The sequence below is a fragment of the Balaenoptera acutorostrata genome, chromosome 15 (assembly GCF_949987535.1).
Source record: "Balaenoptera acutorostrata chromosome 15, mBalAcu1.1, whole genome shotgun sequence".
Taxonomy (NCBI): domain Eukaryota; kingdom Metazoa; phylum Chordata; class Mammalia; order Artiodactyla; family Balaenopteridae; genus Balaenoptera; species Balaenoptera acutorostrata.
Window position 1 is genome coordinate 22936095 of NC_080078.1, and position 14098 is coordinate 22950192.

General features: G+C 39.5%; 1 protein-coding gene across 4 annotated transcripts in view; it reads left to right on the forward strand.

Moving 5' to 3' along the window:
* Positions 1-13889, forward strand: part of LOC102997916 (acyl-coenzyme A synthetase ACSM1, mitochondrial) — a 62955-nt gene extending 49066 nt beyond the window's left edge. For all 4 annotated transcript variants that reach the window (XM_057528447.1, XM_057528445.1, XM_057528446.1 and 1 more), the window contains 4 exons: positions 9490-9617; positions 10723-10822; positions 11879-11998; positions 13540-13889. In XM_057528447.1, coding sequence (XP_057384430.1) covers positions 9490-9617; positions 10723-10822; positions 11879-11998; positions 13540-13626 — 435 coding nt within the window. In that variant the 3' untranslated portion in view covers positions 13627-13889. The remainder of the gene's footprint in view (positions 1-9489; positions 9618-10722; positions 10823-11878; positions 11999-13539) is intronic.
* Positions 13890-14098: the final 209 nt, after the last annotated feature.

Below are 14098 nucleotides of genomic sequence, written 5' to 3' on the forward strand. Positions count from 1 at the left end.
AGTGAAATGACATATTCAAATGTTGAAAGATAAAAACTGTCAGCCAAGACTCTTCTAACCAGCAAAGTTATCCTTCAGGTATGAAGGAGAAATAAAGGTTTTCCCTGACAAACAAAAGCTGAGGAAGTTCATCGCCACTAAACCTGCCTTACAAGAAATGTTGAAAGGAGCTCTTCTATCAAAATGAAAAGACAAAAGTACACAAAACTTTGAGTAAATAGATAAAATCAGAAAATTGCAACTCTATATAAGTTGTTATAGCATAAAAGGGGGAAAAGCAATAAAAAGAACTAAGGTACTTCAATCTGGTAACAAACTTACAGTATAAAAGAAGATAATATGAGGTACACACACACAAATATAAAAGGGGAAGAGGAAAACGATGGAACCTGTATAGGCAAATAAGGTAAGATGTTATCTACAGAAAAAGGGCTATTTTATTTATGAGACATTTTATACAAACCTCATGGTAACCACAAAACAAAACATAAAAAAAGAATAAGCTGAGAAAAACAACATAGAAAACCACCAAACTAAAATGGCAGAAAGAAACAGAAGGAAAAAAACCAAACCAAACCCCAAAAAACCCAAAAACAAACAACAACAAAAAAGTGGCAATACAGAGCAACAAGAAAACAAAAGATAAAATGGCAGAACTAAGTCCTCATATATCATCAGTGATCACCCTAAATGCCAATGGATTAAAGTCACCAATCAAAAGAGACACAGTGGCTGGATGGATTAAAAAACAAGATCCAACTATATTCTGCCCCCAGGAGACTCACCTCAGCTCTAAAAACAAAATAGACTCTGAGTGAAGGGATGCGAGATGATACTCCAAGCAAAGGGCAGCCAAAACAAGTGGGTGTAGCTACATTCATAACAGACAAAATACACTTCAAGCCAAGAAAGGTAAGAAGAGCAAAAGATGAACATTACATAATAATAAAGGAGATAATCCTTCAAGAATATATGATATTTATTAACATATATACAGCCAATCCTCCAGATCTGCAGGTTTTACATCCACTGATTCAACTAACTGCAGATCAAAAAAAATTCAGAACACAATTCCAGAGAAGCAAAAAGCAAATCTAAATCTGTTGTGTGCCAGCAACTATTTGCATAGTATTTACATTGTATTAGGTATTATAAGTAATCTAGAGGTGATATAAACTTTACAGGAAATTGTTTGTACATTATATGCAAATTATAAGAGACTTGAGCATCCTCAAATTTTGGTATCTGCAGGGGTTCCTGGAACCAACGACTGTATACACCTAACCTAGGAGCACCTAAAGTATATAAAGCGATTATTAACAGACCTAAAGGGAGAAATTGATGGCAGCACAATATTAGTAGGGGACTTTTAACACTGCACTTCCATTAATGGATAGATCATTTAGACAAAAAGTCAACAAGGAAACATTGGCCTTAAATAAAACATTAGACCAAATGGACTGAATAGATTTATATAGAACATTCTGTGCAAAAGCAGCAGACTACACATTCTTCTCAAGTGCACATGGAACATTCTCAAGGTTAGGCCATGTGTTTGGACACAAAATAAGTCTCAATAAATTTAAGAAGCCTGAAATCCTTTCAAGCATCTTTTCTGAATATAATGGTATGAAACTAGAAATCAATTACAAGAAGGAAGCTAGAAAAGTCACAGATATGTGGAGACTAAACAACATGGTACTGAACAACTACTGTGTCAATGGAGAAATTAAAGGAAAAAATTTAAAATACCTTAAGACAAATAAAAATGAAAGTATAACATACCAAAATCTGTGGGTTGTAGCAAAAGTGGTACTAAGAGGGAAGTTTATAGTGATACAGGCCTACGTCAAGAAACAAAAAAAGTCTCAAACAATTTAACCTTGCACTTAAAGGAACTAGAAAAAGAACAGGTGAAGCCCAAAGTCAGTAGAAAGAAGGAAATAAAAATCAGAGCAGAAACAAATACAATAGAGACTTAAAAGACAATAGAAAAGATCAATGAAAGAAAGCTGGTTCTTTGCAAGATAAACAAAATTGACAAACCTGTAGCTCAACTCACAGAAAAAAAGAGAGAAGGCACTGATAAATAAAATAAAAAACAAAAGAGGTGTAATAACGATACTACAGAAATACAAAAGATTGTGAGAATATTATGAACAAAAAATGGACAACCTAGAATAAATGGAAACATTCTTAGAATCATGCAACCTTCTAAGATTGAATCATGAAGAAATAGAAAATCTGGATAGACTGATAAACATTAAGGAGATTGAAACAGTAGTTGAAAACCTCCCAGAAAGCCAGATGGCTTCACTGGTGAATTCTACCAAACATTCAAAGAAGATTTAATACCTATCATATTCAAACTATTCCAAAAAATTGAAGAGGAAAGACTGTTCCCTAACTCATTTTACAAGGCCAACATTAGACTGATACCAAACCAGACAAGGATAACAGACAAGAAAAAGAAAATTGCAAGCCAATATCTCTGATGAACATAGATGCAAAAGTTATCAACAAAATATTAGCAAACCTAATACAATAATACATTAAAAGGATTATACACCATGATGGAGTGGGACTTATTACAGGGATCCAAGGATGGCTCAATATATGCAAATCAAGCAACGTGGTACACCACATTAACAAAACAAAGAATAAAAATCATATGATTATCTCTACAGTTGCAGAAAAATCATTTGACAATGTTTAACATCCATTTATGATTAAAAATAACTCTCAATAAAGTGGGTATGGAAGGAATATACCTCAACATAATAAAGCCCATTTATGACAAACCCACAACTAAAACCATACTCAACAGTGAGACGCTGAAAGCCATCCCTCTAAAATCAGGAAGAAGACAAGGATGAGCATCCTCGCCCCTCTTATTCAACATAGTATTGGAAGTTGTAACCACAGCCGTTAGGCAAGAAAAAGAAATAAGAGGCATCCAAATTGGAAAGGTGACAAACTTTACTTGTCACCTTATTTGCAGATGACATGATTTTATATGTAGAAAACCCTAAAGACTCCACCAAAAACTATTGGAAGTAATAAATGAAAAGAGGAAAGTTGCAGGGTACAAAATCAGTATACAAAAATCTGTTGCATTTATATACAATAACAATGAACTAGCAGAAGAATACATTAAGAAAAAAATCCCATTTACAATCACAACAAGTAGAATAAAATCCTTAGGAATAAATTTAACTAAGGATGTGGAAGACCTGTACACTAAAAACTATAAGACATTGTTGAAAGAAATTGGAGAAGAAGCAAAGAAATGGAAAACTAGTTCATGCTCATGCATTGGAAGGATTAACATTGTTAAAATGTTCATTTTACCTAAAGTAATCTGCAGATTCAGTGCAGTCCATATCAAAATCACAATAACATTTTTCACAGAAATAGAAGAAAAAATTCTAAATTTGTCTGGAACCACAAAAGACCCCATGTAGCCAAAGCAATCCTGACTGAGAAAACAGAACAAAGTGGGAAGTATCACACTTGCTGATTTCAAATCATACTACAAAGTTATACTATTCAAAATAATTTGGCAGAAAAACAGACACATAGATCAATGGAAATAGTTGAGAGCCCAGAAATAAACTCACACATATATGGACAACAAATTTATGACAAGGGAGCCAAGAATCTACAATGGAGAAAAGAAAGTCTCTTTAATAAATGGTGTTGGGAAAGCTGGACAGCCACACACAAAAGAGTGAAACTAGACCACTATCTTACATCATACACAAAAATTAACTCAAAATGGATTAAAAACTTGAATGTAAGACCGAAAACCATAAAACTCCTAGAAGAAAACATAGGCAGTGTGTGCTTTGACATTGGTCTTAGCAATATATTTTTGGCTATATCGTCTCAGGGAAGGGCACCAAAAACAAAAGTAAACTGGGACTATACCAAACTAAAAAGCTTCTGAAAAAATAAAAAATAAAAAAAATAAAATAAAATAAAATAAAATAAAAAGCTTCTGCACAGCAAAGGAAACCATCAACAAAACAGAGAAGGACAAATACCTGTGATTTCACTCATATGTGGAATATTAAAAAAACAAACAAACAAAACAAAAGCAAATGCATAGATATGGAGAACATATTAATGGTTATCAGAGAGGATGGGGGTTGGAGGGCAAAGTGGGTAAAGAGGGTCAATTGTATGGTGAAGGATGGAAACTAGAGTTTTAGTGGTGAGCATGCTGTAGTGTATAAAGAAGTCAAATTATAATGTATGCGTGAAACATATGATGTTATAAACCAATGCTACCTCATTAAAAACATGTAAGCAGTAAAAGAAACACAAACAAGAAACTCTACTTCTATAGAGCTTTGTCCCCTCTTTCTGATACTGATGCCATAAATTATATCTTTGTACACTGTGTATCCAAAAATATAGACTTAGAATTTTTTTTATAAATTAAAAAAAAACTATAGAAAATTAAAAGTGGAGTCACAAATCAAAATTACAGTAATATTGGCTTTTACAGTCGCCCACACACTTACCTTTTCCAAAGATATCTTTATATGGATTTGACACATGTCTAGAGTCTTTTCATTTTAACCTGTAGGAATCCCTTTACCATATCTGCTAGGGCAGGTTTAGTGGTAATGAACTCCCTCAGCTTTTATCTGAAAATATCTTAATTTCTCCCTCATTTTTAAGAAGTGTTTTGAAGGCAGGATAGAGAAGTCTTGATTGACAGTTTTTTTTCTTTCAACACTTTAAATATGTAATCCCACCACCTCTGGCCTTCAAGGTTTCCTATGAGAATCAGCTGATAATCTTACTGAGGATTCTTGTATGTGATGAGTCACTTCTCTTGCTGTTTTCAAGATTCTATTTGGCTTCCAATATTTTGATGTTTATGTATCCTGGTGTGGGTCTCTTGGGATTATCTTATTGGATTTCTTTGAACTTCTTGTATTTGTAAATTCATGTGTTTCATTACATTTGAGAAGATTTTGCCCCATATATCTTCAAATAATATTCCTGTCCCTTTCTCTGTTTCATTTCCTTCTCTCATAATGCACATGTTTGTCTGCTTGATGGTGTCATGCAAGTCCATTAGGCTCTGTTTGTTTTTCTTCATTTTTTTCCTTTTTGCTCCTCAGGCCCAATAAATTCTATTGTTCTGTGTTCAACTCTCCGATTCTTTCTTATTCCTGTTTTAAACTGCTGCCAAACACTTCAGTGAATTTTTGGTTTTAGTTATTGCACTTTTCTAGAACGTCTGTTTGGTGCCTTTACATAATTTCCATCTCTTTGTTGATATTCTCATTTTGTCCACATGTCATTTTTCTGACTTCTTGTAGTACTTTGTCCATTTCTTCCTTTACCTCTGTGACCACATTTAACAAACTTGATTTAAACTGTTTGTCTAGTAAGTCTTATGTCTGGACTTCCTCAGAGATGGGTTCTGTCAATTAATTTCATTCCTTTGAATGAGGCATGATTTTTTTAAAATATTTATTTATTTTTTACTTTTGGCTGTGTCGGGTCTTAGTTGTGATACACAGGATCTTTGTTGCGGCATGCCGGATCTTTTGTTGCAGCATGTGGGCTTCTCTCTAGTTGTGGCATGTGGATTTTCTCTCTCTAGTTGTGGTGCACAGGCTCCAGAGTGCGTGGGCTCTGTAGTTTGCAGCATGCATGCTGCCTAGTTGAGGCAAACCTGCTCAGTAGTTGTGGTGCGTGGGCTTAGTTGCCCCACGGCGTGAGGGATCTTAGTTCCCCGACCAAGGATCGAACCCATTTCCCCTGCATTGGAAGGTAGATTCTTTACTACTGGACCACCAGGGAAGTCCTGAGGCATGATTTCTGTTTCATTGTATGTCTTGTAATTTTTAGTTGAATATTGGGCCTCTCACTATTACAATGTGGTAGCTCTGGAAATCAGATTCTCCTGCTTCCCTGGGGGTTGGGGTTGCTGGGGTTTTGTTGTTATTGTTTTGTTTTGTTGACCATTGAAGCCTATAATTGTATGTTTGTTTTGAGACGTTTCCAAACTCTTGTTGCAAAGACAATTATTTGCCATGTGTGATCACACTGAAGCTTCTGATCATTTAGCTCATGTTCAGCTAATGTTTTGACAGAGATTTTCTTGAGTGCTAAGAGGTCAAACAAACAAAAATACCAATAACAACAAAAAGGAGAGAACAACCAATGTACAATTTAGGTCTGTGCTGGGGTACTCCTTCACCACTTAGCTAGGCTTGCTCTGAGCCTAGAGATCAGTCTGAGGTGAAAGCTTAAGGTCTTCTTAGGACTCTTGTGAGCACATGTCTTGCTCAGGTATGTGCATAATTTTCTAAATACCGCCATGTGCACAGCTGTCTTGAATATCCTAATTTCTCGAAAGAATCTCACCCCAGCTTCTCCTCCAGACCTTGATGATCTATTGTATATCTCCACCCATAATTTCTTACCTCAGGCATCTTTTAGTTTTGTAGTCTTCCAGGTAGCTTCTATGAACAGTGCCTATTGCTTTTCCCACTTATATTCTGAGTTACATGAACTGGGTGCCTTGCACCAGTCCTCCAATTATCCCGAAACAGGTTACAACAGGTGTGTACGATAATTTGCAAATGAGATCTTCTCTGCTCTCTCTGGTTGGAGCAGGGGGACCCGGAACTGGGCTGCCATCTGCTCAAGACCAAAACTGCCATGCAGGACAGGGGAGCAAGGGTGAATAAAATGTCACAAAGCTTTTCTACCATTTTTAAGATGGCTTTTTCTTGATTGGGTATTTATAAGGTTGTTTTAAGCCTTTGACTCTTTCCCAGATGTCGTACACAGTCAATTCAACTTCTTGTACTTTTTTTGTGGTTTTTTGGGTGAAATGAGACCTTAAATCTTCCTCATATGCCATGTTTTTTTGACATCACCCACCAGTAGCACTTTTTAAAAGTAGTCATGGTGAAGAACTCACTTTGGTGCCTCTATAGACTCTGACCATCTCTGTTTGGTAGATGTGATACTATTCTCCTACCATTCACGAGCTTTTCAATGGCTCTGAGAATCTACTTCCAAGAAGTTCAGGCCCAGAGAGACCAAGGAATTCCTTCCCTGGGTGTGGGAGTCCCATCTGCAAGGTTCTAATCTCTGACCCTACCTGAGATGATTGACATCAAGAAGTTTCATTTCCTTCAGGGAAGACCTGTCCACAGGGATGTGTCAGGTCAACTGTATCACAGTACACTGAGATGGACAGCAGTTCAAATGGTACATGAATTGGGGGTGGGACTTTTTCTGTACCCTTTGGTGTGGTGTCTCCTAAATTTCAGTCATTGAATTCCACGTCAACTATTTTTTGCCATATCCATGCACCATCTATATTATTACTTACATTATTTTTCACTTTAAATCAAATTATTACTTTAAAGCATTTGTTTAAAAAAGAATTTGATCTGCTATCACAAGTGGAAAACAGTATCTCTTGCCAAAAACAGGAGGCAATTATAACCATAACTATAATACACACAAAACATTTTCTTAAATTCTAGCTAACTTCTATTTTCACTAAAAGTTCTGAAATGGTGTAAAACTCTAAATGGAAAGTTACCTTTAAAACTGTATAAAAATAAAAAATTAAAGGCAAAACACGTTCTGAAATGGAAACTTATCTTACTCTTGGTAGTTCCAGAGCTTTTAAAAATATGTCCGAGAATCTCAATATCATCAGACCAATTGGACAGGACTCTAAAAAAGGATGTAATTTAATGTTTAAAGATTTTTTTTCTGAAACCTCTTAAAATTATTCCATGTTCCAGAAGAAGAAAAATCCCAACACAGTGCTTAGTGGTCACATGCATAGGCTGTAAATTCAAATGCCAACCCTCCCACTGCCCAGCTGAGTGACTTTGAGTGAGTTATTGTGCCTCCTTGAACATCAGTTTCCTCTTCTGTAAAATGGGCTAAAAAATGCCAGCCTCACACAGATCTGTAAGGTTCACAGCAGCTTTATGCATAATAGTTAAAAATGAAACTACACAGATGCCCTTCAGTGGGTGAATGTTTAAACTGTGTCTCATGTGTAACGTGAGATACTGTTCAGCAATAAATATGGTCAAACTGTTGATGAACACAACAATGTGAATGGATCCCCAGAGAATGATATTGAGTTTAAAAAAAGAGCCAGTCCCAAATGTTATATACTATATAATTCCATTTATGTAACATTATTAAAATGACAAAATTATAAAAATGGAGAATAGGTTAGTCATTGCCAAGGGGTTAGGTATGGGAAGGGAGGAGGGAGAAGGAGAGGAGAGAAGTGGATGTGGATATAAAAGCAACGTGAGAGATCCTGGTGATGAAGGGACTGTTCTGTACCTTGACTGTGGTGGTAGACACATGGACCTACACATGTGACAAAATGGCATAGAACTAGATACACTCACACACACACATGAGTACAAGTAAAAAACTGGGGAAACCTGAGTAAGATTGGTGGATGGTATCAATGTCAATATCCTGGTTATGATATTGAGCATTATTTTTGCAAGATGTTACCATTGGGAGAAACTAGGTAGAGGGTACATGAGATCTCTCTGTATTATTTCTTATAACTGCATGCAAATATACAATTATCTTAAAAGTTTAATGAAAACTACCAGCTTCATAGGCTTTCTGTGAGGCTCAAATGAGGTAATATTTTGGGAAGAAAATTCATTCAGCAAACGTTTATTGACACCTCCCGTCTGTCCAGCCACTGTGTAAATGCAGAGCTTATAACAGTGAATAAAATAGAGTTATGCTCTAGTGGAAATTTTATTTTACTGGAGTGGCACACAGAAGTGAGTTGTTATTTCTAAAAATTGTTCTGGGGACTTCCCTGGTAGCGCAGTGGTTGAGAGTCCGCCTGAGAATGCAGGGGACACAGGTTCAATCCCTGGTCCGGGAAGATCCCACATGCCGCGGAACAGCTAAGCCTGTGTCCCACAACTACTGAGCCTGCACTCTAGAGCCCGTGAGCCACAACTATTGAGCCCACGTGCGGCAACTACTGAAGCTCGCACAGCTAGAGCCCATGCTCTTTACTTTACTTTGGTCAAAGTAAAGTTTGGTCAAAACTTTACTTTGGTCCCTACATTGCGGCAACAAGAGAAACCGCCGCAATGAGAAGCCCGTGAACTGCAACGAAGAGTAGCCCCCGCTCGCCGCAACTATAGAAAGCCCACGTGCAGCAACGAAGACCCAACGCAGCCAAAAATAAATAAATAAATAAATGAAATAAATTTAAGAAAATTGTTCTTAAAATTGGTTTAACATTGTTCCCTAATCGACCAGTAGCATGCATTGAGTGCTTGCATGTAATGAAAGTAGACTCAGAGAGATTATAAAAATTGCCCAGGTGCCAGGTAGAGCCAGAAGCAGGATTCAAACCCAGATCCGAGCCCATTGCTGTAGCTCATCATCTCTAAACTCACTGTTTTTGACAGAAGAGTATTGTTCTCTTTGCAGAGTAACCCGGTGAAGACAGCCGAAGTGGAGTGTGGAGACTTTTACAACAGTGGGGACAGAGCAACTATTGATGCGGAGGGCTACTTCTGGTTCCTGGGGAGGGCCGATGATGTCATCAATGCCTCCGGGTAGGTGTGGCTGACACTGAGCCGGAAGGTACCACCCTCACGAGCCTGGTGGGAGGTGGCACGCCCAGACATTCCTTCATGCCTCGGTGACGGACTCTCAGCCTAATATGAACCAAAGTAAGACATCATGCAATTTAAAGGCACTGGGAAGGAAAGCTTTACTTTGGTCCCTATTTGTTGAGGGAGCTTATTCTGTGTGCTCCTCTGATGAAGCACATGTCACAGAAACACATAACACCAACAATAATAAAATTCACCTGTATGGAATAAGTTCTATGTGACGGTACTCTCTGTAGAGCTTTGTACAATCCACCTCCCAATGCTGTAAGGTAGATGTGATTATGCCCATCTTATTTTATTTTATTTTTTGGGGGTGTGGGGAGGGGGTGGGTGTGGAGGCCCGCACTGCGCGGCATGCAGGATCTTAGTTCCCCGACCGGGGATTGAACCCGTGCCCCCTTCAGTGGGAGCACGTAGCCCTAACCACTGGACCGCCAGGGAATTCCCATGATTACGCCCATTTTACATGAGGAAACGGAGTCAGTGACCAGTGAAAAACGTTGCCTGAAGTTTCAAAGACAGTACAGGGTGCAGCCCAGATTTGAACAAAGGCGTTCTGACTCCAAGTCTGTTGTTCCTAACTCTTACATGATTTATAAAGAAGAAAAATGACACGTTACACTAGAATAACATGTTTTCTTGGGAATTTCAGGAAAATTGAGTTTGTTTTTTTAAATTTCTAAAACAAATGCTGATACAGTGAATAATAGGGTGTAAAATTTGTACAAATATTAAGCTAAAGAGTTTTCATGCCAGGGGAAGCTGCTTGAGCTTGAGCCAAGCCCCAGAGCTCTGTGAGGATGAAGCATTCACCTCCCTAACCTGGGGTCGAGAGGTGAGGAGCCCTGGGGAGCACCTGAGCCTTGTATTCCTTAGCATGGAATGTTCAGGACTTCACATTTCAGGCCCATTACACAGGCCTCTGGCGCCCTGTGACAGATACCCTCCGTGCCAAGGGAAGATGTGTCTCTCCAAAAGATGCGATCTGAGGGCCTGGGTCACCCTCGCCCAGGAATTGGCTCAGAAGGAACCATTGGTCCTGCAGGTACCGCATTGGGCCGGCAGAAGTGGAGAACGCCCTGGCAGAGCACCCAGCGGTGGCTGAGTCCGCTGTGGTGAGCAGCCCCGACCCGATCCGAGGGGAGGTGAGGAACGGGACGTGGAGGTCATCGTGGCTGGGTGTGGGGCTGGGAAGGCAGGTGAAGGGAAAGCTTCCAGGCCATGCCTACCCAGCCTTGGAGCTAGGGTGAAGGGAGGGCATGGCTGGTGTGCATGTGCACTTACACGACGTGGTCAGCAGGGGGCACTGTGGCCTCATCTGTGACTGGAACGATGCTGATTGTGAAAGCTGCTGCTGCTGCCATCTAGTAGTTCATCAGCTCTTACTGGGTGTCAGCTCATTTATCCTCACAGAACACAGTGAATTAAGGACTCCTTTTATACCTTTTTGCAGAGAAGGAAACAGAGACATAAAGAGGTTAAATAACTTGCCTGGATTACACAGCTAATAAGTGGTGGGAAATTGAGCACTCTGGCTCCAGAGCATGCATCCTCGATTCAACAAGTGTTTATTGAACACCTTCTATGTACAGTCCCTGTGAAATGAAATGAGGACATAAATAATAATAGGAAACTAATAAATTACCAACATTTATTAAATGCCCACAAGGTCTTAACTATTATTAAATGCCCACAGAACTCTGCCTACAATAATAGTGAAAAAGGTGATGATAACAATGATAGGAATACAAATACATTTAAACTGGCTTCACGTTTTATGTGTATTATCTCATGGAATCTTTACATAAACCCGATGAGGTATGAACCTGTCCTCTCCCCATTTCGCAGAGAAGGAGATCGAGATTAAGATAGGTTAAGAAATGTTCCAAGGCAAAGAGTGGAAATTGGAAGTACTGGGATTTGAACCTGGGATTTCCAAAGGCTCTACTGTCAGTTTGTTTTCCCATTAATTTAGTAAGCATTTACTCTTTATTTTTAAATTTTTATTTATTTATTGGCCGCGCAGTGTGGCATGGCACGCGGGATCTTAGTTCCCTGACTAGGGATCGAACCCGCGCCCCCTGTGGTGGGAGCGTGGAGTCTTCACCACTGGACCTCCAGGGAAGTCCCAAGCATTTACTCCTTCAACTATAATTTGGTTGTCACTCACCCTGAGCCTCCACTCTGCTTCTTTACTGCAGGTAGTGAAGGCTTTCATTGTCCTGACCCCAAAATTCCTGTCCCATGATCGGGACCAGCTCACCAAGGAGCTGCAGCAGCATGTGAAGTCAGTGACAGCCCCGTACAAGTACCCAAGGAAGGTGAGTGAGAGCAGATGGATGGGGTCTGGTCCCTGTGAGTGGTTCTGGGGGCTCCACTGCCTCAAGTCTCATGCAGTGTCTGGGGTGAAGCCTAAGTAGCCAAGAGCACTAATGTTTTTCTCTGCAGAAGAAGCGTTTCAGCTTAGGGGTGTGAGGGAGCCCACTGAATCGGATGGAACCTCGATCCTGTGTCAGAAACTCATTCATTGCTGGCGTGTCAACCTAAAGAAAAAAATCAGACAATTGCCCAAAGATATCCAAGAAGGTTATTTATAATCTTTCAAAATTTGAAAAAGACACCCAAACCAGCAACTTCCAAACTATTAAAAAACATTATTTGTCATGAGAAATACACTCTATATTGCAACCCAATACACATAAACATACATAACAAACAAAAATGAACAAAATGATATTTACCCTAACAACATGTAATACATTCCGATACTTTTTTTTTTTTCTTTTTCTTTTTTTTTTTTTTTCCGATACTTTTTGTTCAACTTCATTTGTTTTAAATGCTCTGTACAACCTATAAAAATGTGCAGCAATAGAGAAATGATGAAATTACTCATGGAATTTAATATTATTCTGTAATTTAAAATGATGATGCAGATTGTTAACATAAAATATCACAATAATATATTATTGAGATAAAAAAGCAGGCTAAGAAAGAACATACGTAGCGCTATCTGATTTGTTTAAAAACAAGTTAACATTTCCTTCTTTTGTAGTAATACTTTGCTGCATTGTCTGAATGTTTACAATCAATACATATTATAAAGTTATATAGCTAACATTTATTGAGCATTTACTGTGTGTACCAGGCCCTGGACTCAATGCTTTACATGCATTATTATTTCATTTAATCCTCTCCACAACCTGAGATAATCATCCCAGTCTACAGAGAGGAAACTGAGGCTTAGAGACTCAAAGTAAATTGCCTGAGATTAGAGTAAATAGAAGCTGGAATTCAACCCCATGTGTATCTGACAACAGAGTTCATGCTGCTATAACATTAGAATCTGATGCTTTATCGAGAGTAGAATAGAGGATGCGTACCAGTCAGGAAGGGCTACATGTTACTGTGGGTAACAAACAGTCCCAAAGTTGTAGTGGATTATAACAAGATGGTGTCTTTCTTGCTCACACCACTTGTCCACCATAGCTTTCCCGGAGCCTTTGCTCCACATCCCCTCAGCCTGGGACCAGGATAAAGGAGCAGCCACCACGTAGGTACCTCCCAGAGTCCTAGAAGAGATGGACAGAGGGGGTGGCCTGTCTCAGTGACTCCCAACTTCTCTCTTAGAGGTGGCAGGCACACTTCACTCCTACTCATATTTCACTGGTCAAAGTACATCAAAGGGCTGCATCCAACCTCAGGAGGCCGAGGAGAATCTGACATAAATGCTGGACCCCGTTAAGGCCCCCACGTGGCGCCAGCCTGTCTGGGGGACTGGGAGAGGGCAAAGGAGGAGGGCTGAGGGTTGATAGAAAATGACGGGGGGACTTAGTCAGACTGTGTTTGCTTTATCCTCAACCAGGTGGAGTTTGTCTCAGAGCTGCCCAAAACCATCACTGGCAAGATAAAAAGAAGTGAGCTCCGGAAGAAGGAGTTTGGTCAGATGTAATTGGCAATAAACTCAGAAACCTCTGTGTGATGGTGGCCAAATGCCTGGCGGCCTCAGTTTCCTCACGATGGTGAGGGTGAGGAGAGGAACGCAGAGAGAATTGACTTGAAAGAGAGCCAAGAGTGTCAACATTCCAGCGTTTTTGTTCTTTTAAATTAATATCAATCACTATCCTTCCTCCAAGTTCCCTGTTCCTTTCAGATTGCCCAGCTGAGCGCTCAGAATGGGGCTGAAGCAAATTAAATACTGACTCAGCATCCACAGTGAGTCTGTTGTGCATTTATTCTGCAAAAGATCCAGAGCTAAATGCTGTCCCTCGTAATTCCCCCAGCCCCCATCAGAGATTGCCCCAGGGCCTGATTCTCCCTCCTGGCTCTAGAGACTCTGGGACCCAGTCAACAACCAGGACATAGAGGTCTGGGAAGAACAGTCCATGTGGCCCCCGGGATCTGCTCCTGCCTGGCTTGCCTCT